Source organism: Sinohyriopsis cumingii, chromosome 7 (assembly GCF_028554795.1).
Source record: "Sinohyriopsis cumingii isolate HCF-2022 chromosome 7, ASM2855479v2, whole genome shotgun sequence".
NCBI classification, from domain to species: domain Eukaryota; kingdom Metazoa; phylum Mollusca; class Bivalvia; order Unionida; family Unionidae; genus Sinohyriopsis; species Sinohyriopsis cumingii.
In genome coordinates, this window is record NC_142967.1 from 131,564,784 (window position 1) to 131,590,246 (window position 25,463).

At 40.0% G+C, this 25,463-nt stretch overlaps 1 protein-coding gene across 1 annotated transcript in view; it reads right to left on the bottom strand.

Moving 5' to 3' along the window:
* The window catches only part of LOC149796140 (calcium-activated chloride channel regulator 2-like), a 39,710-nt gene extending 19,922 nt beyond the window's left edge, over positions 1–19,788 (bottom strand). The window contains exons 1-4 of the mRNA XM_089966056.1: positions 19,242–19,788; positions 18,109–18,391; positions 6,811–7,100; positions 6,139–6,381 (exon numbers count right to left, since the gene is read on the bottom strand). Coding sequence (XP_089822182.1) covers positions 6,139–6,381; positions 6,811–7,100; positions 18,109–18,391; positions 19,242–19,436 — 1,011 coding nt within the window. The 5' untranslated portion in view covers positions 19,437–19,788. The remainder of the gene's footprint in view (positions 1–6,138; positions 6,382–6,810; positions 7,101–18,108; positions 18,392–19,241) is intronic.
* Between the last annotated feature and the right edge of the window lie 5,675 nt (positions 19,789–25,463).

The window sequence follows — 25,463 nt, forward strand, 5'->3', positions numbered from 1 at the left end:
TTGCAGTTGGAAAATTAATATTAAACTCTGGTTGCGTTGAAGATATTGTTATCATTGATGTTTTTACCGGAGCTGTATTTGCGACTATCTGCTGAAGTAATTCCGTCATTATTTATCTTCATCGTTTTCAAATCAAAGTTCTTTGTGTTTTCGTAATCGTTGTATGCGCTGGACATCAACGTGAATTCGGAATCGGATATAACTGTATCATCAAGGCTGGATGATATCAACGACGACAATTTCGAGTAGGTGCTTGTGGCCGCGCTGTTTAACTTTTCATACTCGTGCAATTTTGTTAGCGCACACGAGGATATTTTTTTCGCAATAATATTAGCAACTCCTGCAATTGTCGTTGATGTTGAAACTGTAATTGTAATCGCGATTGCAGTTGTCAATGGTGTCAGCGCTGATAATAGCACCCCAGTAGATGCAACTACCGCGGATACCGAATACACTATTGTGTCTAATACAGTTACACGCCGTTTGTATTTTTTTATCTTTGTTGCGCATTTGTCAATAGTGTTTTTTAACTCTGACTGCCATTCGCGTACTTGATCATATCTATATTGCTGCGCACTTAATGACTCTGTCATTAGTGTTGTCGTTGATGCCATTTTATTATTTTATGCGGTAACCAATTGAGGCGTTTCAGCTACAAATTCCAAACACCACCAGTAAGATGTTGCGGTTAATTTCTTGTCTGCGGCTTCCAGTATAAATGTTTCTTCGGTTTCCTTGTTTAATATGATAGTCACAACCCCGGAATACTTATCGGTGGAATGTCTCCAGGGATATGTTGTGAAGATTTCAAACTTAGCGGCACTGAACACAGACAGTCTATACACGCCAGTGGCTGTTGCTGTATATTTGATAGTATTATTTTGTTTGGACCATGTTGCGAATCCCGATGATACCGTGTATACGATGTTGGTGATATGCCCGGGGGTAACTCCAGTGGGGACTTTAATCAGACTGGTTTTGCTAACGATCTCAGGAATACCCGATACGATATCCTGCTGTGTTTGTTTGATCGTGTCAATGCTATTTTGTATCAACGCGATTTGATCTGAAAAACTTCTATATGTTCTGACTACACCTAACCGGGTATTAATCTTGTTGATATCGTTGGCGTTATTAGTAAGATTTGGTATGATTTCAGAAAGTTTCATATCGATGACCGGAGGAATCCCAAAGAACTTATCCACGGCATCATCGGTTTTTGCGAAGTTTCTTCGAAGTCTTGTAAACGCGCCCACGTGAACATCATACTCTGCCCGCAACTTGGTTAGTTTACTGTCAACGGCGCTAGTGATTGTGTGGACACTCGTGTCTACATATTGTTTGTTTGCGGCATCTTCCGGGGATGTTGGATCTCTTAAAATGGTTATTTTGTTGCCGTTCATGCTGAGTTCACCTGTCATTCTATCACCGGACTTACTTACACGGGCTAGTGCAAGTTTTTGCATATCACCTCGGAGAGCTGCAATTGATATCAGCGAATCTCTGATTCTGCCGCTGTCAGTGAATACAACGATGTTGTCCGTGGTAGCTCCAAGGACCCTGCGAATTATGTCATTCCACTTAATGTTACTGGTTTTTAGCTTGCCATGTCGATCTTGAAAAATTACAACCTCATCTGGGTCTATTACGGTTAGATTTAAAAGATTATCAATTTCATCTTTGGTCGCATACTTCGATAAATCGATATCTTTTTTTTCTTCCTTTGTTCTGCTTGATCTTCCGTAAATATCAACCATTATTAGTTATGGGATTGTTTAAATTTGGAAATCACATCTGTGATTTCAACGTGTATTCATGCACGACTTTGTGAGGAGAAATCTTTGATTTCGAGATTGCATCAAGACCATTTAATACTTCACGGCCACATATCGGAGGATCGGTCAGTGTTTGTGTTGGTAACGTTGAATACCAAACCTTACCTGACTTTGTCCATGACTTTGTCAGGGGGATGTTTTTTGTATATCGAAGAAACTCAATTGGCGGTGCTAGCCCGTACGAATCAAAATAGATAATTCCACGTGGATCGATCGCGTAAGCAACCCAGTGAGTTCCTGGACCATCGCTGTTATCGAGATTAATAATTCCGGTTTTTGGATTATTCGGTCGTGCTGGTAATTGATCTCGCATAAAGACGCCTCTGAAGTTCTTTATATTTAATTGTTTAACAGCATCAAGCAAATCAAAATTAGAAGCTGGAAGCTTCAACATCGGTAGAAAATCAGCGGTTTTCAGAACTGTTTTGGGTACCATGATGGAGGAGTTCCTGGGAGTCTTAGCCCGCGTCCCTTTTTTTTGTATCCTTTTCCTGTGGCTTTCTTTAATGCCATTCCAGCAGCGGTTCCAACAGCCCCTAACGCGGCGGCTTTAGCGACTGCGGGGGCAACAGCAGCTATCAGTGCTGGTATTGCCGCGAGAAGAGGAAATATACCGCCTGTTTTAACCATATCTTTGACAGCTGCAGGAGAGAAATCAAGATGAGTTCCAGTCGTTGCTTGCTTTGCTTTATTGAAATGTTTTAGTTGGGTTTTAGTTAATGACATTTTGTTTGGACCGCCCATTAGCTGATCGTGTTTTAGTGTTATTTTTGTCCCACATGTGCTCGCGTTCTTCGATTGTAATTTCTTCACCTGACCAGGAGTCAGAGTGACATTAACATGACTGTATGACATTTTATTTAATACGAGATTGATCTAATTGTTTACACGTTGCTGCTAGCAATGTTACATATTTTCGGAAAATATTACATATTTTCTACTGGTGCATCAACGACTCTCATTCGTCCACCAGCACCTTCAAGTAGCATTGTTTTATCAGAGAGCATGACCGCGATTGCTCTGTAAGGGTTACCTGAATTTACGTTAGCTCTGAAGTGTAAATCAACAACAGATTGTTTAGCTAAATCAAGATGCTCCAGCGAAAAGTAATAAATCGGATACATACTCGTAAAATCCAACTGTGATATTTGCAAACCAGTATCAATATTTTGATCACGTCCCATAAATGTCATCAAACGGTCATATACACGTGCTACATTATTAGTGCCAAAATTCAATATTATATCCTCGGATGGTTCTTGATGTCCGTTTATTCGCAAGGATACTGCAGTGATACCAAGTTGATCAAATATCATATGAGAACGTTCTTGATTGTTTAATCGTAAATTAAGTTGAAACGCAACAAAGACATGTCTTGGTGCCGCAATACCTTGCTGTGATGATATATGCCACATGAATAGCCCATCAACATAATTTTGATTAACGTCAGTGGTTGTTAGCCAAGACAGTATTGATTTACCACCTTGATCCATGAAAGAAATTAACCGCTGTTCTTCAGCGAGTGACGGAGTCATCACCGGCATCCACAGAGCAAGTCTTTTTATATTTACTTTACCGTCAGCAACGCCAGCTGCTCGCCAGATAGCATCATTGTCATCACCTTTTCTCACAAGTACAACTGTGTGTTTGGCTCCAAAAATGGCCTTTCTGACATTTCTACAAAATCCAAAGATGTGAGACAGTGGAATCGCACATGAAAATTCTCTATTATCACCTTTCAACATTAATTTTCGTGTTCCAAACCCTAAGTTGTATTCAGTGTTGGGAAAGGGTAAATTTTCCACATCGGCATTAGCATTTTTGGCATTGTTTTGTGGTCGCCTTGCGATGCTAGGTCTTCCATCAGGATAGTTAGAATTGTCTTTGGTGAACATCATTGTTTGGCCAGCTGATCTAGTGTAATCATCTGAATATCTTGCCAGCCCAATAATTGTCGTAGCAACATCAACATTATCTTGAATTGTCTCAATTTCTTTGCCGTCTATGAGATATCTGGCGCTGGAAAATAGTGCCATGATGCCATTATTTACAAAGCCAACTTGGACATCAGCTGCATATGGTTAGCGATAACATTTGTTACGATTTCACCTGTAATTTCAATAAATGCTTCCGCGGGCAAGAAATATCTACTTGTATCCTGCACTTGTAATTCAATTCTCCCCCGCTGATCTGGTTCTCGTGCTTCATAAGAATAGTACTGATAATCGCGCACAGACTCATCCTTGAGTACTGGTGCATCCATATCGAAAGCTGGATCAGACACGCGTTTAAACATTTTATAGTAAATCATAGTCATCTAAAACGAAAACCACTTCCTAATATCATACTTGTATTTATTGGTTGATCCAGTATCTCTGCTAGTTTTTTATTTGCAGCTTGATTTATTACTTTACTGACATCTGCAGGCATCTCTGCGGTGACTGGTAATTTGACTGGTCTGCGTAATCGCGCTAATCTTTCCTTGATTGCAGTAAATGCCTTGCTGGCAATATTACCGATAGCACCAGGAGCTTTAACTTTAATAACATCAATAGCTTTCATTGATAGTTGTTTTGCAATCGGCGCTGCCTTGGGTGCTAGTCTTCTGAATAAACCTTGAATAACATCACCTAGTCCATCTCAGTAAATTGCTCTATAAACAGGTAGTCGTGAATTTATTACCCTGACCACGACGGGTCCACGGTGAGCGTTATGTATGATCATTATTATTTATTTTTTTATCTAACTCGATCGATACGCGTGAACATCCATGATACCACCCTGAAATAATCGCTGACAAATACCAGCTGCTTCATTAATTATTTCCGGTGAGTTATTACCAGCTCGTCTGCCTCCGATGAGAACTTCTAATCGTGATACATCATTGAGAACACTATCAGGACAAGTAATGTGACCACCAAGACCACTACCTGTAGCACCGGGAGGTCCCCCTTCTTCAAATTCCTTAGCTAACTCCCGCTGTTCTTTTTTCTAATGGTGGCCGAGGTGTAGTAAGTTGATATGAAGACGGTAGAGGTGTATCAAGCTGATGTAAAGGCTGCAGGGATGGAATACGTTGAAGTGAAGGCGGTAGCTGTCTTTCTACTGATGGCGGAGGTGACTGAGTGGATAGTTGTTGTTCTGCTTGTTTCACTTTCTCATTATAAAGTCTCTCTACTTCTTTAAAAAACCCTCTGAATTCTAAATCATCATCTCTGGCTTGCTTTTTATTTATATATATACGATATATCCATTTGATAAGACTATCATCGTTTATTTTTTCAAAGCCAGGCTTTAAGATACTGGATTTATTAAATATACTAATTAATGTTTTTTCAGGTAGTTCCTCACTTTTAGTATTTCTAATATCTTCGACAAACCCTTCTTTAAATTTTTTAATCATTGCAACATTTTCTTTTATTGGTTTAGGTGTAAGTTTTTCTTTTACTCCAGCTACTTCAGTACGAATTTCACTGACCCCTTTAAGTATTTCTTCACCAACAGGAGGATGAGCTGCAGCTATATCAGTTGGAAGTTTTTGTAAAATCTTTTTTGTTTGTTTAGTTCTCCTTGCAATTTTTTCAGTTTGCTCAGCGGCTCGTTTTAGCGTTGGAAGAATACCTTTTTTTTTTCCTCTTCCGTAATATCTCCCAATAAAGCTCTTTCAGTGACCGCCGCAGCCTTTTCAGTAGTTGTTGTAACGGGTTTAAATAACTGTTCTGTACCCGTAGCAAATTCAACTTGTGCTTGCTGTCGTTGTTGAAGTTTTTCTCTAAAACGATCGCGGACAGGAAGAAATTTTTTAATGCTTCTAATCGCTCTCGCGCTAATCTAACACTATATGCTTCTCCGATATTTGCCATTATTATTGATTTTATAATTTTTTAATTCACAGAAACGCTAGGATTTTTAGAAATACTTTGTATTAGAAATTCTAGAATTTCGAGCAGCAGAGAGACTGAGCCACCGAGTGTTTCGTCTAGTAGACCCTTGTATCGAGAAGTAGTTATATAGGTAGATATTTTTCATGAGATAACACTTCTGGTCAGCGGAGAAAGCCTATTTATCAGTGTTTTCTGACTAGAAGGGTTTATTTTGTGAAGACAAATCTTCTATCAAGAGTGTTTTCGATAGAAGGTTCTTCTTTGACGAAATAGTTAGTGGGCTCAGTCTCTCTGCTGCTTATCATTATATAGCCATGACTGGTTGTGCTGCTATGCATTACACATCACATACACATACATACATACATACATACATACATACATACATACATTTGTTAATATATTTCTTACAATTTTACCTTTGCTGGTGCAGATGACGGTATTCTTTTCTTTCTACTTGTAGCCTTGACGAGTCTAAATTGGGGCACCAGTTCTGACTCAACCATGTTTCTTGGCGGGTTCTTTCCGCCAGCAAAGTCTCCCGTGTGTGATATGACGTCCCAGGTGCTCTTGTGTTCACAGAGTCGGTTGTGTCGGCTGGGAGACTCGTAGTTATGCAAGGTTAGTTGATTCCTCTCGTCGTCTTCACAAAACGTTGTTATCTATATTAAATGGTTGTGCCTAGAACTGTTTTACTGTGTTAATTTGATAAGCATTTTCTTTTCATAATGTTTAAATGGTTGAGAAACATTAGCATATATTGATATATTTCACAACTACAGTAATTATTAGGCCTGAATATTGCTTATGGATACAGATAGCGCCAAATGTATTGAATAAATGTGAGAAGTATAAAACACATCTCCATAATCTTTTCGTCATAAAAATATGCACAATATCGGTTTTGGAACACGTAATAAAGAAGATTTCTAAAATAAAATATTTGAGCATGAAGTTAGATATCATGTATGACTTTTCGCACACGATGCAAATCAAGTTTGTCCATTTTAAACGTAGCTGGGTATGATGATGATTCCTATAAATGTTATTTGAAAGGGTTATTTGAGAGAGAGAGAGAGAGAGATAGAGACCTCTTTGATAAATTGGTAGTCCATCATGGAAGCCTGAATTCTCTGGTTATATGGATATGGACGCCATGCACAATAATCAAAATAAAGTCCGGTTTTCGGATCAACAGAATTTGTAGGCAAGCATTTTGAATCGTTTTTCATTGATACCATACCCCTCATGAAAAAAACACATCTAATGGCCTCAGGTCTGCCATACTTGACCGAAAAATAGAATGGGTTTTCGCCTGATTCTCCATACTCGTGGAAAACTCCCCATCGGAACTGAGCCCATGCATGGATGAAAAATTTCTCTGAAAGATACGATGGAATGCAATCAAGTCTTTTGCCACGAAAACAGCTGACAGTTCAGCTCTAAGGAAGAAGAGTATGGAAGGAGGAGGAGTTTATGACATCTTGTGTCTGTACCAGCTATATGGGATAGAATCACAAACGTGTGTGTGTGTGTGTGTGTGTGTGTGTGTGTGGTCAGTCATGGTATAATCACTAGAGTCATGCAATAAACTACAAACTAAGTTGATCCATGCTTGTAAATTTTACAAAAGGCTGAAATGCGATCCTGGCATCGAAAGAGTTTAATAAAGTTGTGATGAAGCTATTCATTTTTTTAATACTGTTTACTGTAAATATAATATATTCAAGAAGTTAAGGAACTTGCTCTTGGAAATCATATATTACTCGATGATTTGTAGTACATTTTTATTTTCATTATTTAAAATGTTTTCTTGCCTTTTTAATTTGTATCAGATAAATACCTAAGAGAGTTATCTGTCAGTGTTTGGAACAACAAAATTATACAAAAGACTAATGCCCAGTGTGCAAGCTATAACACTATTTAAATGTGTCGGGCTTTCAAAATGACTTAGAATGGGATATTTTAGCATGATTATTCAAAATTATAAAATGTTTCGGTATTATTGTTATGTGGTTTATTAGTGACCGGTACGGAAGTTTTCAGTCATTAGGAAACATATATTATGCTTGGCACACAGATCGGAAAACTGGTTCACTTGTATATATTTATTTTCATAGAGTGTGTTGGTAGCCTTTTTTATACTATGAATAGAAATGGACGCAAGTTCAAAACTGAGTTGAACCAAGCTCACTCAAACGTCCGGATGGTGACTTTGACCAAAGCATGTTGCTGGTCACAGGAGTAGAAGTAAATATTGTGCTCTCCTATCAGAGGAGGCAGGGACCTGAGAGCCTGTGGTAAAACGGGGGAACTGGTTGAAAGCGTGTTTGTCCAGCCATGGGGTCCGCAGGTTGGAGATTTGTGGTTAGCATGGGAGAGTCGGTTGCCTGGCCCCATCGGAACGACTGCTAGTCAGTAAGCCGGTTGGAGACCAGCGGTTAGCCTTATCGGAACGCGCGAGAGAAATGGGGTTTGTTATGCAGGCTGAACTCCCTCTGATGCTAGCTCAAAATATGTTTAACAATGCAGCCCTGCCTCTCATTGTAAAGTGAAACCAAGGAACGCATACAAGTGGATGTTATAAATATTGTAATAAATATGGAGTATGCGCATTTGGTTATAGCGCCCCGTTTTAAGGAGTTCTTAGATTTGTGTGATTACTTGTGTGATTATTGGAATTCGACGCAATGGAAATATTCCTAGTCCGAAATAATTATCCAATTATTAGGAGCAAACGTCACGAAGTGAAGTGTTAATAAGTTTCCACTAATAGTGAATTCAGGCCAAAACCGAATGAACGTCCATGTCGTAAGATAGTCCATATTAAAATCTAGTGGTGTACATTGGTGGTGTGACTGCAAGGGCAGTATTTACGGTAGGAAACCGGTAAATTACACAAGGGAATAAATAAGGGACTTGGCAGATACCGTTTATGTCGCCATGGGGGCAAATGTGGTGCAGTTATATTGGCGAAATGTGCCTGGAAAGCATACATTGACTGGCCTAAGGTGGTGGAGTTAAAATAGTTCCCAGTGTTAGGGGATACTCGTATAGTCTCTAAGGCGTGAACGGTTGACGGTACGGAAACATGATGAAGATAAAACATGCAGATTTGCGGTTGATAGATATTTGGCAGTTTGTTTTATCTGTGGTCTTGCATTAATTAGAGTAAAATGTAGATATAGAATGGACACGTCGGGCTTTCTAATTTACAACTGAAGTTGTATGGAAGTCTTTGGAAAGTTGGGTAAACTTATGACTTCTAGCGAGAATCGCGCCAGGGTTTGACAACCGCTCGGGCAAGTAAATACCCATGTGCGTGTAACAATATATACAATTTTCATTTAGAAATAGTGGTGTGCTTCATATTATTTGATAGTTCAAGGTTTGCATACGCGCGGAAAGGATGCTTATAGGCGTTATGTGTTGCAATAGTTCGTGGTAACCATAGCACAGTTTTACGGAAAGGTACTTCTATACCTCGAGCGGGTCAGTTTTGTAGGATTGGTTATAGGATCGGTCGTTGACTAATTTGATGTGAAGGAAATGCTCAAGTAATGAATCGTGTCATAAGAAAAATATGTGTGATGAAGCAATTTGAGCTAGTTTTAACAGAGCTAAATGGATCTAAATTTCAATGTAAACATTGCTTGCAACTAAAGTAAAGTTTGTTAGAGCACGGATACATCAGTACAAAAGCTAATATACTAGTGCAGAGTGGGGCAATTACCCCGACACCAATGCCAATAGGCTCGTGGTAGTGTTCTTGTGGCAGCGACACAAGTTTCAGCCCAGAGGTCACTGACAGGCGCGATATCAAGTCATATAAGAAGACGGGTCGATAGGCATGTTCCCTCAGTTTCTTCGAAACGAAGAGATAGTTTTGACGATTTGATAGACGAGCTTCTTAATGAGTGTCCAGTTCGCTTTTCTGCGCGTATTGTGCCCCTTATGCATATGGCATATGAGAGAGAGAAAGAGAGAGAGAGAGAGAGAGAGAGAGAGTCTCCTAGTATACAAGCTCTTTACTCGAAAAGTAAATTATGGAACTTGGTGGCTTGCAACTTAGCACTCGTGTTGAAAGCACAACTAGTTAAAGCTGTTTGAAGGTTACTATATATATATATATATATATATATATATATATATATATATATATATATATATATATATATATATATGTATGAAGCTGAGTTAAATGTTGTTAAAGTAGATGCTATTTCTGAAATAAGCTATTGTCGTACTGTACACTGATGAAATAACGAGGGAGACTGATCAAGCGTCACCATACTAGGTTATAGGCACGAGTGGATGGGCAGGATTGGTATTTGACCGATGCAATCGCTTAACTACAAGTTTCACAATAAAGATTATGCTGAGGTAATAGCCACATTCAATTTGCATTCCACCACGGTCAGTTATATCAATGTAAATAACAAGGAAACGTTTTCTTTCAGTGGGAATTGCTGTCGATTCTTTACGCAGCAGACGATCACCATGTTGATTTGCCAGGAAAGTACCACCAGCATTTGGGCTAACTTGACTTTACGGGCATAGACTTTCCTATGAAGCTGAGTGATATTGACAAGTTTTAGTACCGCAACAAAAAGCTATCGCAGTTAGTTTTTCTGGTTAGAAATGAGGCATATACCCACTGCGCATTAGTGAATCGCAACACACGAAGTAATAATATTCCTTATACCTCTTAGCTCACCGCTTTATGAAACACAAAGTGAAAAGTGCCACTATGTACGAATAAGGAACCTTAACCGCCTGATGCGCCATCAAAACAAACACAACGAAAAAAGCACGCCTGCCGCCAGACCTATTGGTGTTGTTGTTGTGGGGTTTAACGCCATTTTTCAGCACACGATAGGCTATGCATGGCGGCCAGTATTAATGGTGGAGGAAGAACCCGGGAAAACCCCGGGAAGAACCACCGACCCACGAGAAGCTACTGGAAAGCTTTCTCACATACCCACATTGGCCGAATCCTGGATTCGAACCCACGCAGACAGAGGTGAGATGGCAGTGATCCGTAACGGAGAGCGCTTTAGACCACTCGGCCACTAGGGGCCCCCGAGGCCTATTGGAAACCCGCGCTAAAGACTACTGCGGTACAGGCACACACCCCCTCCATCTTGTGACCTTACCAGACCAATGCAAGAACATCCTAGGTTTCTAGAATCGCCACCGTCAGATGTACATTATTAATAAAGATTTCGAGCTACTGAGCTCGCCATTAGAAGTCCCTGTCAACAATCTAAAAGAAAGCAAAACAAAAAATAAAGTGCTGCCCAGGTTTCATGTAGATTTTTGCTGCATATCTGTTCGCAGTGACTGCGTTTCAAACGAGGAAGTGTTATACTGCGGCAAAGATGCTGATGTCACTTTCATCCAGAACATTGAGCATGAGATGGAAGAGACCTGTTAGGAGTTTCCTTATCCGGTTGGGATTTAATTGGATGGAGGCAATTGAAAGGTTTTCTATAAAACCACAATCTGTCACAATTGTGGCGACAAATTTTGTAATGATAAAGGTGCGAAACCACTTTCATATTACCGGCAAGTACCACGGAGCGGTCCACAAAGCATGTAGAAAAAATAAAGGTGTTATTTGTATTTCATAATGATCGTAGCTAAGATGTTCACTGTATTATGAAGGCTATTGGATCATCCTCGGCTGGAAAAAGCAGCGGAATGGCAAACAGCACGGAGAAGTACGTGATGTTCTCACTAGCACAGCTACTGTTTCCTGGCAGTCTCCAGTTTATACAAAGCAGGGTGGAAAAGCTGGTAGCTAGTCTGTCTAAGGAGGCAATATGCGCAACATCAAGGTACACAAAGCTTAGAGCTGATATTAATATCATTACATACAAAGGCGTTTACCCATGCGAATACACGAGCCGCTGGGAGCAACTCGAAGAAACACAGCGTCCACCGATAGATACCTTTTTCTATCCAACCTAGCCGTACCGGTATAGCTGAATAAGGCTATGGGCATGCGCAGAGCTTGTGAGAGAGATTTGACTGCCAGAATGCGGGAATCTTCAATGACCTCTACCTCAAAACCGACGTGCTTCTGCTAGCGGAGGTGATCGAGGCATTACATGAAACACCTTGTTAAAGAACTGCGGCATCGCCAGGCCCCTTAATATAGAGCACCAAGAATGAACAGGGATGCCCTGCTAAAAATCATAGATACTAAACTTGAACTGAGGACAAATATCGACATTCACCAGTTTCTTGACAAGAACATACGTGCCGCATTTCGATAGTGAGACGGTATTATGTGCAAGCGAATACCTCAGTGTGTCTGATTATAACAGCAAAAAGCCAAAATCCTTGATAACATGCATTGATCCAACAACCTGTAATGATGAGCCATAACGCAGTCTACCAGCTAGTGGTTTTAGATAGCTCAGCCCTCTTGTACTTAAATCAGTTGTGGCAGACTCGTCCAAGGATTAAATCATCGATATCGAGTATCCTGAGGAGCTTCGTGACGCAAACAGCGACTTTCCGCTTGATATTTAAACAGTGAGCATTTCAAAGGATTGACTGGTAACTATCAGCGTGATTTTGTAAACAGACGAAAGTTCTCAGCCTACTTAAAAAAAGAACTGTATGGTACATTGCCGAAACCTCTAGCTCTATACCAAACTTGAGATGTACGTCACCAAGGTTCATCGGGCGAGAGTTTGATCAAAGTATGTGGATAACGCCATACATACAACTGAATACAGACTTCAAGCTCATGAACTACTTTGTCTTTGAGAAGACCATATAAAACCTAAGAAAGCGGATTCAAGTGGATCTTTTGATTCTTTGAAGGTGAGAAAAGAAGCTGCGTAGAATAATTGCTGACCCAGAATTCAGTCGCGTCAAATCGTTACGGAAACCTTTTCGCAGTTTGTTCCACAAACGCCAACCAGAAGCTCAACCATTCCATCTATACGGAGCAGACAATTTTTGATTTAAGCAAGTAACTTACGGATGGCTTCTACTACAATCAGATAAAAATGTGCTACGGTGATAATACAGAGCTGCTCTAAGAGTTCATTAGGTACCGGAGTTGATGCAGTGCTCTTCCAGACCACAGACGCTGAAGACGTCCCTGATCTCTGAAAACATAGCACGAATGGCATCAATAAGTTTCTTACTCGTGAGCCCCGGTATTTCACAGTTTCCGATCTCCACAACAACAGGTAGGCTCCAAACCCACGCGATGTTACTCTTTGCAGTTTATCTTTCGGAAATCAGCATCTCCTGAACATTTAATGGTACCCATACATCCATTCAGGCAGAGTATGGTTGAGCATATGCACAATTCCCTAGCTCGCCAGCCATATAAATTAGAGACCTGAAGGGATACGGTAGCCAGTGCTTAGCAAAGAGTTGCAATGATATGCCCATGAACCAATGGTCTGTGTTGACCATCAGCAGACTTGGTCACCTAGGCGGTCACAGCTTGCTGATACGAACCACTATCAGCAACCTTGGAAGCCTCCTTGGTAGTAAAGGGCTCGGCTTCATCGTAACGGCTGAGGAGAATCTTACGTGGTTCTGGCTGGTAAATTTGCTACATGGTCTGCTTATCAAGCCATGCCGTGGCAATATCTGGCTCGACTTTGGTGGTTTGACCGCTGACAAAATTTTACAGTAACTTAGCATGCTATCGTATTTCTTCGCAAGTTTAGTACCCATTGATCTTACTGTTTGCATTGATAAAGAATGTCGTCGAAAAATTGGCACTGCTGGAACAAAACCTAGAGTGTGTAGGTTGCTCTGTTGTGGTTGAATATGTCTTCACACTGCTAGCTGGCTTTTCATGCAGACCTTAATAGCCAACTGCCGAGGCATTCACCGACTTTGGCGTTGTTCAGGTTGTGAATCAGGTTCATATTCGCTTTTACCTGTCGTGGATGTCGCGACTGTGCATGTATGCATGGCCATATCGGTAACACTCGGCTTCTACACATTTTATTGCTTTCTCGACAAATTTGGTATGGCCGTTGGCATGTAGTCAAATCTCAATCACTGTCCATTAGTTGTGTCGCAGTATATTATTTTCTCCAAGATATTTGCTCCAGGGCAGCATCGAAAGCATTTTAAGATTTAAAGCAATGTCACCGCATTGCCCTTGCCTGTGCTCTCGTGTCTTGTCATACCGACCTGCAGCAGCAAGCGGGACAATGGTGGACTTTGTTACCCTGAATCTCGTGCAAGTTCCTTGGATTACGTGTTACTCATTGACTATCCGCACCTTATGTCTGTCTACAGTCTCATTATTTTGTTATTTTAAAGGACGAAGCGATCCTCCTTTTGCGTGCACATCATGCGAAAACCCACAAAAAATAGCTATGACACCACACGGTCCTGCCGCCTGATCGCATATGGGCGCTGCTCATTGGCACATCTTTATGTGGAAAGAAGCAGACACGGTTGAGCCTCCTTATGTTCTGGGCGAATTGGAACAGGTTATACGTGATACGCGTATGCAGTCTCTAGGAAATGCTACGGCAAATCAATCACGCCACCGTTTGCGAGTAGGACCTAATGCTAGCAGAAGCCACAAGCAAAAGGTCGAGCGACTCAAACTAAAGAAGCGCCATTGAGGATCCCCTGACATTGAACTCCAATGTCGAAGAGGCACAGGCCGTCATGATCTGTGCCATGACTAGTAGAATGTCATCATTTATGAATATGTTATGCTAGAAGGCAAAATGACCCTACGCATATCTTTAGGCTCGGACGGACCAAGATACTTGACTCGGCACTACATTTAGATAACATGTTATTCGCGTGGACCTCTTCTATTTACAAAGCAATGTGTATACATCACAGCTTTTTGCCTCCATATACCAGACAACCAATGGCCCAGTACATATTTGGGTTGGACTTATAAGTACGCATGTTATGCCAAATTGAAGTCTTGCGAATACATTTAAAGACATTGTAAATACTTTCAAAGATTATACCATTTATCAAAATGTCAAGAGCGAAGGAAAAAAATAAGCATACTTGAGCGTACGCTCCCGCATCAACGATCTGCTTGACATGCTAAATGTTCTTACCTAAAAACTGGCAAACGCTGCTGTCTTCGGAGAAGGACAAGCAGGTAACTCGAAAGTGCCTAGAAGACAATTGGCCAAAGTGTGCGTTTCGAGAGTTAATTGGAAAAAGGCTGGTAAATGGCCCCGAGTTTGAGCAAGTTATGGAAGAATTTATTGCCTTGAGGAGAATACTACCTTAAAAGCCTATACAGGGAAGGCCCGTCAGCTAGCAGCTAAGAGTGAACGTGTGCACCAATGACAAAAGGTAAAAGCACTTGTTACTCGAGGGTTGACTGGCAGATATGCAGAGAACAGTACCAGCACAATTATCTGCTAGAGCACACCGGACAAGCTGGCCAAACTACTGGAAACGCTGATTGGGTATTACTGGGCTGGCAATGAGGTTAGTATCATTTGTCGACGCCTGCTAAAGGATGGTATCATAGACGCTGCTACATTTAAAGCGCTCATTAAAAAATTAGGTTAATGACTTATACTAGCGTAGAATAGAAACATCAATGGACACAAGCGGCACAATGGTAAAAATACCAAAACAGATTGGTGAGAACGTATCGTCCGGCCTTCGGATTCTTCAAGAGCACACCACACCCATACCCGGAAAACACAAAGGTGTTAGTAAGCTCAATAAGCCGACGTTTTGATGTCATCTTTCTGATGCTAATTGAGGCACAAAGGGGCACGAACTTGGCATTGGGCTGGAGTCTCTCCGAGTTTACTAATCTGACGCAACATCAGCTTCTGTCCTTTCCAGGGCCTTCCAGCCAACAATAACTAAGTGTTTTCCTCCAACAATGGCGCCATCTGGAAGACCTTAAAACTGCTAACTGGTGCCTGGGAAATAGACTCCATTAACCAGAAAGTGCAGCAGCAGAGTACAGCCCTAAAGCGCGACTGCACAAAAATTAGCATTGTTGACAATATGCTAAGTCTTTTCGTAGCAATAACTGTCAGTTTCGTCGTCAAACGTGTCCACATCGCAAACTCAAAGTTGCGGCAGGTGTTAGAATGATTAGCCGCGGTAGACCCCACGAATGCCATTCCCTAAACGGGATTTTACGACAGGCCTGACATAGTGCAGATCACCACCATGATTTCTATATATCTAACATGCGATGCCGTAAGCGGTTTCTTCGCGACCACAAGCGCCTGCGTTAAGACTAGTCATCGATACTTGTTAAACAGCTTTACTTCGGACCAGAATCCCGCCAAGCTACTGTCACTTGCACCACCCACACCTGTCTACATTAACGTCCGCTGTATGTACAATATGGTAATCTACTAGAGGATATAATCCAATCCCTAATCCGGGAAGAACAAACGTAGACAAACAGCACGTTTATGCGTGTGTGTGAATGTGTGTGTGTGTGTGTGTGTGTGTGTGTGTGTGTGTGATTTGGATTTTTAGCGTAGCTGTAACAATTTTTCAGTCATATCGCTACGATGTCTGCAGTGTGGCAGTTTATAGAACTGGGGCATGATGTCGCAGACATGTAGCATGATGTCCCACCCAGTCAGATTATCCTGAAACCAGGCGGACCAGTTCTAGCACTAACCTATTAATGATGAGCGCCAAGCGAGGCAGCTGTCAGTACCATTTTTATAAGTCTTTAATATGACTCGGCCGGGGATCGAACCCACGACCACCCGCATCTGAGGTGGACACTCTATCCACTAGGCCACAGGAGCGGTCTGTCGTTTATGCTATCAAGACGGTCGTCGTAAGTGCAAATGAAGCACTTCCAGCTAATGCTGTCGCCAAAGGCAATAAAAGACCATGACAGTATTACGTGATCGTATCAACAATTAATACTGGCCGTCATGTATAGCCTATCTTGTGCTGAAAAATGGCGTTAAACCCTATAACAACAAAGTATCAACAAAGTAGCACTACACGTGGCGAAGAATATGCCGCCTGACATTCCTGATGATGTAAATGACGTGACCCGCCAAATGGTTGCTACCCTGGTTCTACCTGTTGTTGAAAACATTACCTGAGCCAAACCTATGCCGTCCGAAACCCACGAAGCTATTGCGGCAAAATTTGCCATTGACGAAGGCCTTTGCCACTCACCATACTGAAAGATGCTTACACGAGTGCAAAAGGCAACATAACCTTCTTGCAATGGCATATTTCGAAGAAGTACATGATCGAGCCCTCGACATGGGGGTCGTGATCTCTGTGACTGCCGAATCCTTGACCTTCACAACTGCAATTTTATCAGCTGGCAACTGTGTGAAAGTGAATACGCAGGATGAAATCGGCATCTTAGCCAATTCAAAACTCAACACAATCGCAGATCACATAACTAAGGCGCTATGAGACAACACCATCCGTGAGGAATAGGCCAACTTTTGAAATCGACCAATTCACAAGCATGAAAAATGAAATGAAATACGGGCTGTGTCGCAGAATGTATACACTTTAGTTGTAATCGACGAAGTGGAAAAAAGGACTCAATATTCCGCAAAAGATCCAACGCTCGAGAGAAAATCATGAAACTTTACAACCCCTATTTTTCCCTGCCGTTCATTGTAATAATTTTAATAATGATTTTTTAAACGAAAACGCTAAGGATCTGCTTCAATACATAGACAAATATGAAGAGTATGATACAATGAAACTATCTGCAAAACCGAGTCGGCAAGGATTTAGCCAAAACCAAACAAAGGGCATTTCGTTTATTTAAATGAATATGGGCGTAATCAAAGCAATAAAATACATGTACGTTTAGGCTTGCAAATGGATGCCACGCAGCTGTTAGTGTCCATCATTTCTTAGAAATAAGAATCAAACTTGATGCTGTTCATATTCAGAGTCATGTTACCCTTCATGGTGCACTACTTACCAGCACCATCTCCGAAAGAAAGTTCACATTTGTTTTAAAGGAATAAAAAACACTGTCCAATGACTGTATGAACAAATATTTAATGAATCGTTCTACGAGCAAATTTGAAAGCGATCATTTTAGCCGGCCTTAAAGGGAGAGTGGGGCATAACCCCTGTTGTCATATGCCCTTAATGCTAACCACTTGGCTCTCAAATGGTTTACTGTTGGCTAGCCACCTACCTGGCCTCCAACCGGCTGACTGTCGTTCTAATGGGGCCCTCTAGCCGGTTCCCTTAGACTCACTACAGGCACCTCAACCCTCTAATCCCCCAACTGAGGCAAATCAAGCCAACAACCAGCTCCCAGCCCAAGGTTCACCATAGTTTCCCCGTCCCTCTAGCTGCTCGCTGGTTTGAGCAATCACTCCTTATACATATACTAGCACCAACATTATTCCTGGGCGATACGCTTGTATAAATACCTGCTTTTCCGTAGTAGGGTTCTTTCAGAGGATTGTTGAGAAACTCCTTCGGGAGCAGCACATGAATACCTTGCTGACCACACCCTCGATATGAACGTGCTCGAGGCAGATTCTGTGTTGATTCGTCACTTACAATAACGTCAGCCAATTGCAGGGTTTCTGTTGTAGCACTAGTGGCGCTGACAGTCTTCCATGACGCAGGCAACAAAATAGTTATGTCTCTGAAGTATGCTTGTTTTCTTGTGGCATTGTACAGAACTTTTGATGATTCACTGAGGATGTGCTTGAAGTAGCAAATGTTAAAGAAACAAACTTTATTTATTAAATATTGGCAATTGTGTGTAGGATATGCTAGTCGTGCGATTAATTATATCAATTTCTTAATTATCATATTTAGTCAAAACTATGTAATCAAACATATAAACTTATGGCGAACCTATGTAGATGTAGTAAGATAATCAAAATTTCTTATGAATGAGATTCGAGAAATTTATATGGTCTAAACGTCATCCCCTGTGCATAGTTCTTGGTTTGTTTTCTCTCACAATTATACACTTGCATTGTTTGATTTAAAGATCAACTGAATAACAAGCACTGTATAGGACATTCAGTGACATAAGAATTCCAAATTTCTTAGGTATAAGTTTTTACTAAACATTTACAAGGAAGAATGCTTAGATGCTTCTCTTAATTTTTCATAAGATATATTTTTATGAAGTTTCATTTCAACTCTCGAAGAAGTTTCTCTATGTACCTACTTTCCTAAAATTGACATAATGACTAAATCATAAATTTCAAATTTCATCCGGATCGAATCATTGGTATGAAATCAAGTTGCTGTTGTTGGAGACGCAAAAATAAGTTGCCCTTTGTTTGCTTTGCCTCGGTCGACATATAAACTTCTACGGGTAACGTTAAGTCTTCACAACCTACTCCGTAATCTACCATATCCATATGAATAATGTACAAACCGTTTTTAGGGCTATATGTGTAAATCTTCTTTAGGAGTCATTTCGTCATCATGTATTTCAATTAAGCTGGATAGCCACTGATATAACTATTACAATACGTCATTGGTCGACATACCAATAAAAGATTGAACAATAGTTTCTTATTCCTTTTTATACATATACCTTGATTTTGTCGATCAAGGATGCATCCTCTGTCACGCTATCATGAATAGCGACTACGATATTCGTATATCCATTGTTCTCGAGGATAATATTTGACGGTCTAGAAAGGCTACTGCACGGTTCACTTTGGCACAGGAATACAATCAGAAGCAGCTGAGGTGCTGCACGAGGTCTCGGTTTCCATCGGATCCACATCACTCCAGTAAATGAATAGTTTTCTAAAGACGGTTCCTGGCTCTTTCTGAAACAATGTCTCAACTCCACGCTAGTTCCAGCACAATGTTTCAGTTCCTTTCAGACCAAAGCCAGAGCATCACACTCTTTCCAAGACAGTGAATCAACTCCACGTTTGCTTTAGCAGATACTATAGGCACCGTTCAGAACAATGCCGTCCTGTCGTACTCCTTCCAGTACAATATCTAGAAACGAACGTCTAGGCCGATATCACTACGCCACAATGCCGTAGTGTCGCGCTCCTGTCAGTACAATATCTACCCATCATATGCCGCTTTTGATGAGATCATATCATGCACATGCACAAATATGATCCTATTTTATCTGCTAATATACATTTATGTTAGCTACTGAAATATTGAACTGAGCGTTATCGCGTATAGTGAGTTAACCTGGTGTATGCACATAGAATGAGATAATTCCTATATTTCAACAAACCAACGCGAATAATCCAGTTTATCGAATGTACTTAACCTAGAAACAAATGTATCTCCTTTCATACAACTGTAACAAAGCCCAGTGTTTTTAAATGATTACTACCGAAGTCACGTAGAAAATAAAACAAACCTGCAAATGACGAGGGGGCTAAATATCACTGTTTGATTTTAATATGAATATTCTTGAAAAATCAACTGAGTTTTTGTTGTATTTTCACTGTGGTATTTTACTGATATTAGCTTTCATCGGACAATTAAGTTTATTCGATATGTGCAACTAATAAACGAGAAAGATTAAAAACATTCAAATTAACTAACACTTTAACTTCGTTTAAAATAAGTATTTTTGTTGGGGAAAACCCATTACTTATCCCTACGGGTTGTGCGATAGATAATCAATCACTTTTGATCGAATGAAGAAATAATTCGATAATATTTACCCATTGTCGTTTGTCACCCTGATTAGAATAAAGAGAGTGATTAGTAAAACGAATATCATTGTGTTCAGTACCTCTCGATCGATATATATGAGGAAACGTGACCTCATCAAAAGCACGACCAAGAAATGTGTCAGCTTAAGCAAATATTTCCTGATCAACATCATTTTCAAGAGCCTTCTTTGCCAAAAATCTCGTAACTGCACAAATCGGTTATAAATCATGAATTTCTTTTTCAATACGATGGACTTTCTGATCCGAACAAGTTTTGTCAGTTACAAGTAAATTAACCACAACCTTATCTCCAGGTAAGCCACTGCCTAGTAATAAATCAATATCCTCGATGTGTAAAGACGTTATTGTTCCGAATTAGTATGATGACAAACTTACACAGTGGAGAGGAACATCAACAAAGCCACACTCTACTCATTGAATTAGAACACTTCATTTTAAGAAGACTTTTCAGAAAAAGTCTAAGTGCCTGATGTTAAAAGACTCTAAGAAGCTCATGTGTCCTTTAAAATTTTAATAGAGAGAGGATTGGCAGAATCATTAATAGGTTATATCGAACCTTGCGAAGTGAATTATTCATAATTTTCTATAATATAGTCAGACTGGGGTTTGTTTGACCCAACACATGTATTCTTTTCAATACGTGATCCTGACCTTGACCTCTTAGAAATAAGAGCATTTGGAATAGGTCAGTCTTGATTTTGTTGATTTTTTCAATCTGAAGCACGTAGGAATAGATAAGGATTTCTGATCTGTCTTATCAGAGACTTGATTCCTAAAAGTTTGTCAGATTGAGATTTATTTGTGCTCATATGAGACTGAAATGGCATTTTACCAAACCACTACTGAGTGGACGACCAGTTGACAACAGAAACTTTGCAAGTCAAGGAATAATCGTCAGCTGTAATCATCAAGGTAAGTCTTAACATCACTGTGTATGCAATTCTTGAACTCTTCAATTAATATGAGTTGTCTGAGGATATGGTAGTCTTGACCGTCCTTCTTGGCTGAGCACCACCTATCAAATAATTTGTTCTCTTTCTCTTGAAAATTCGACACATGTCGGTCAAGTTTCTTTTTACAGTTACTAACCTTTGTCGATATGCCTCAGATACCAACTAATAACTCTTCAAGATACATTCCTTATCCACATCATAATCAGCACTTTGTTGTACTGAGACTGAATTTTAGACTTCACGAGCTTTGCCAACAAGTACAATTTGCAATAATGGAACACAATGCTCTCTTGGCCATTTCTAATTTTCAGCAATTTTCCAAGTTGATGAATACATTTATCTACTTCCTTTACTTTAAATAGGGGTATTAACCTAATATCCCTGGTACCACCAAAAACTGAACTTGAAAGTAAACGGGAGGGGTGTTTTCCACTTGCAAGCTCTAATTCTTTTCATCTAGATTGAAATTCTCTTTTTTCTTTTCTCTTTCTCTCTGCATCTGTATTTCCCTCTTGATTTTCTCTTTGTATTTGTATTATCCTATCTTCTCTTTCTCTATCTTTTCTCTTCCTGCAACTGCAGTTCTCTTCTTTATGTACCTACATTTGTCCATCTATCTCTTCTTTCTGCGACTTCAATTCTCTTTACTATCTCTGTAGCTGCTTTTATCTCTCTCTCTCTCTTTCTCTCTCTCTCTCTCTCTCTCTCTCTCTCTCTCTCTCTCTCTCTCGTTGTTCTCCAATGGCATTGTCTCCTTTCTCTTTCTGAAGCGGAATCTTTCTTAAATCTGTTTTCCATCTTGTGCTTTAATTTCAATTCTATTACTATAATATCAGTTCCAAGTAGAGACTTGTTAATCAAAACCCAAGCACTTTTATCCAAATATTATTTTCCACCAAAAGCTGGACAACATTATTTTCTATTTCTTGCTTCGTTAAAGAAGCATTCGCCTCGGAGAGATCATACTGTCTGGCAAGCTGAAGTAATTCATCCTTGGTCAAGAGGACTCTAACCCTTCCTAGGTAGGATTTAAAATAAAGTTCTCCACATTAGATGACATTTTGACAGCTTGTTGGTTTCAAAACAGATTTCTTAACTATGTAAAATTAAATACCTAGGACTAGTTTTTTTTAAAACTGAATTTAAGTTTTTAAAAAAAGTTTTCTGAAATATTTTAGACAAATTCTTATCACGTGAATGAGCCCCCTAATTTTATGTAACGACTTTATTGTCTTCACCAATGTCATAGAAAAGAGCGAAACCCAATAAGGTTTGTAACATTCAACAATTGATTTATTTTCCTATAATACAAAGTGAAAATTTAAAAGGAACTTACAGTACTGTGAATTAAATCCCAAATAGTCGTAAAAGTCCTATTTCAGTTTCAAATGTATAAAGTTAAAACTGAATTCCAGTAGTATTCCAGATAAGTTCAAATATTGAATGTGTTAATGTGCTTGTAGTTTCGAACGTGCTAATGCGTCAGTAGCCTGGAGTGTACTGATCTGTTAAGACTTTTTATGTATCATAATAATATAATCCAAACTGTTCTAACTGAATTCACTATAATTCCAAATTGATGTTCCAGTCCAAAAGTATTATTGATGAACACTTTGTATTTCCAGTAAATAATAATTTGAAGAAACAAAATCCACCTAAATGAGAAACTGAACACAACAATAAGAAGGGTTCTACCTCAAGATGTTTAGACAAGAATGATCACATTTACAAGTAAATAACGTTATATAAGCAGGTAAGACACCATACCAGAGCCCGGATGTAGGTCAGCCTCCTCTCTAAAACATTCAAAGTTGTCAACAACATTAGGAATTTCCAAATGAAACTCTGCTATCGTACACACATACCTAAATAAACATGTTTACCTCCATTGATATTGATCTAAATATTTAATCCACACTCATTGAGAAATATTTGCTATATATTATGTTGTTTACAAAGTAGTTGTCCCTGGTCAGGTACACAGTGAACTTTATTTTGTACAAGGTCAAATACAAATTACAAATGTATACAGCGTATGATCATTAAGAAAAGCCAACAAATAATACAAATTAAATATACATAACAATAGGCGCTCATGAATATTGCATGTCTTTTTTCCAGACAACTGGGGTCTCGTTTTGCACGGGGCTCTCATCACGCCCATTGATAGGTTTCTGAGTTCGCTGATTCGCTGTGACTGGACTTTAAACCCAACACGCTCTTCGTTAATTCGGCCATACCAGAACAAGGTATAGTCGGCTCCTACTTCATTGACTTGTCCTTTCTCACCGAGGCGAGTTAAACTCGGGACCACTGTTTGGATGTTGAACCTGTCCAGTTCTTTACCATCTAGAACTCTTCTAGATCCATTTGTGTTCTCACACTCCAGGCACCGACGATTAGTGGCGTCACTTTTGGACTTTTGTGTGATTTTCTCCTCAAGACCTGAATCCCCATCAGCCACGCTAAGCTGATTAGGGGTAAGGAAAAGTAAGCATAATTTAGGGCACCTATTCAAGCCCCTTCCTCGTGCTATGGAGATTAGCAGTGTGATTCTAAATAGAACCGCTCAGTCATACAGGGGCTGCCGGGTTCCACTGCTACTTCGGTTCCATGAAAGCGACCCTATACTCTGGCTCACCTGTGTACAGGTCTTCAGCTATAGCTTCCAGTGTATCCATGCAGAATACTTTGCCGCTAGCCCATCGCCACAGGATTTGAAGATATCTGGTGGTGGGAAATGATAATGTTGTGACTTCCGAGTGAGTTAGATTTAAGTGAGCGTACGTTGCACAGTCTCTCTCTCTCTCTCTCTCTCTCTCTCTCTCTCTCTCTCTCATACCTGTATCAGTCCACTAGCACGACACTGTCGAGACCTCTGGAGACGAGTCTGGATGCCATAAGTTCCTACTGCACCGGAGCCGAGCAGACACCCTGAGCTGTCCACACAGCTCTTGTCATGGCGGGGGGATGAGCGTGTCGGTTCGACTGCCTGATCCCTCAGAGGGAGACTGGTGTAACTGTCTGTTATTGTGCAACGTTTGTTGAGATAATTCCGCAGTGCATTATATCGTGGTCGGCGTGACACAGCCATTAAGATTGGCGTATATGCTTGGCTCGCAATAACTTGGCAATTTGTAATAGTTAACCTGTCTTGTCGTAAGTGAAGTTTAATTAGAGTTCATTCAATAACGGTCAGACAGATGGAAGAAGCCAATTTTAACGTAAGATCAAACAGTGGAAAATGACACAGCTGGACAAAGCCAGAGAAAATGTTTGGAATTCTTGTATCATTTGAAATAGCTGTCAAAAAATTATATTTTCCAGAATAGTTATAGCTATTAATAAAGACGGTGTGGAAAAGATTATTCTGACTTCGATGGGAAGGTTAAAATTTTATAGATAATGTAATCCTCATTGGCTAATCTAAATGGGGGGGGAGGGGTCCCAGACGAAATTTCATGGTTTAAGTATCATGCAGTGCAGCGAAGTTTTATGCAGGCAATGTCTATCTGCCGCATGGAAACGTCTGAAGGACTCCGAGAAAAAAATAATAAATAAATTTCTCTCGTTAAATAAATCGTCCAAGGACAGGCGGGTCTGAAAATTGTATAGACCCGGAATCAAGAAAAAGAAGTAGGAAATTCTCTCATGTTAAGTGAGCGAGGGCTAGGGAAGCACAAGGTTAGTCTTAGTCACATACGATATGCATTGATGTCAGTTTGTAATTATTTGTTGAATTTTTCGGTTGAATTCATGTGTAAATTTTCCATGAGTTTAGGAAGAAAAAATGTACATTCATGTCTTGAATGTAACAGAAACCTTTCAGTGTAGGACTTTCATGCATTGCTCTGATACGCATTCTGAGAATTAAGTTTTTCTTGAATGTTATAGGAATCATGTATCCTTAAGATTTCTTTCATTTCTTCTGATACAAATTGTGAGAAGTAAATTATCTGTCTTAAATGATTTTATCAGTTACGTTGAGAATTAATTTTTTCTGTATCTGTTAATATATGTAAATGAATCGCTAATTAGCAGAGGAACGTGTTTATGGCTAGGTGCGAAGTCCGTTATTTCGTTTGTGAATTAGGTCGTGAATTCTTTTCAACAGGGAGTCGATGGTGGTAACATTAGGAACGTGTG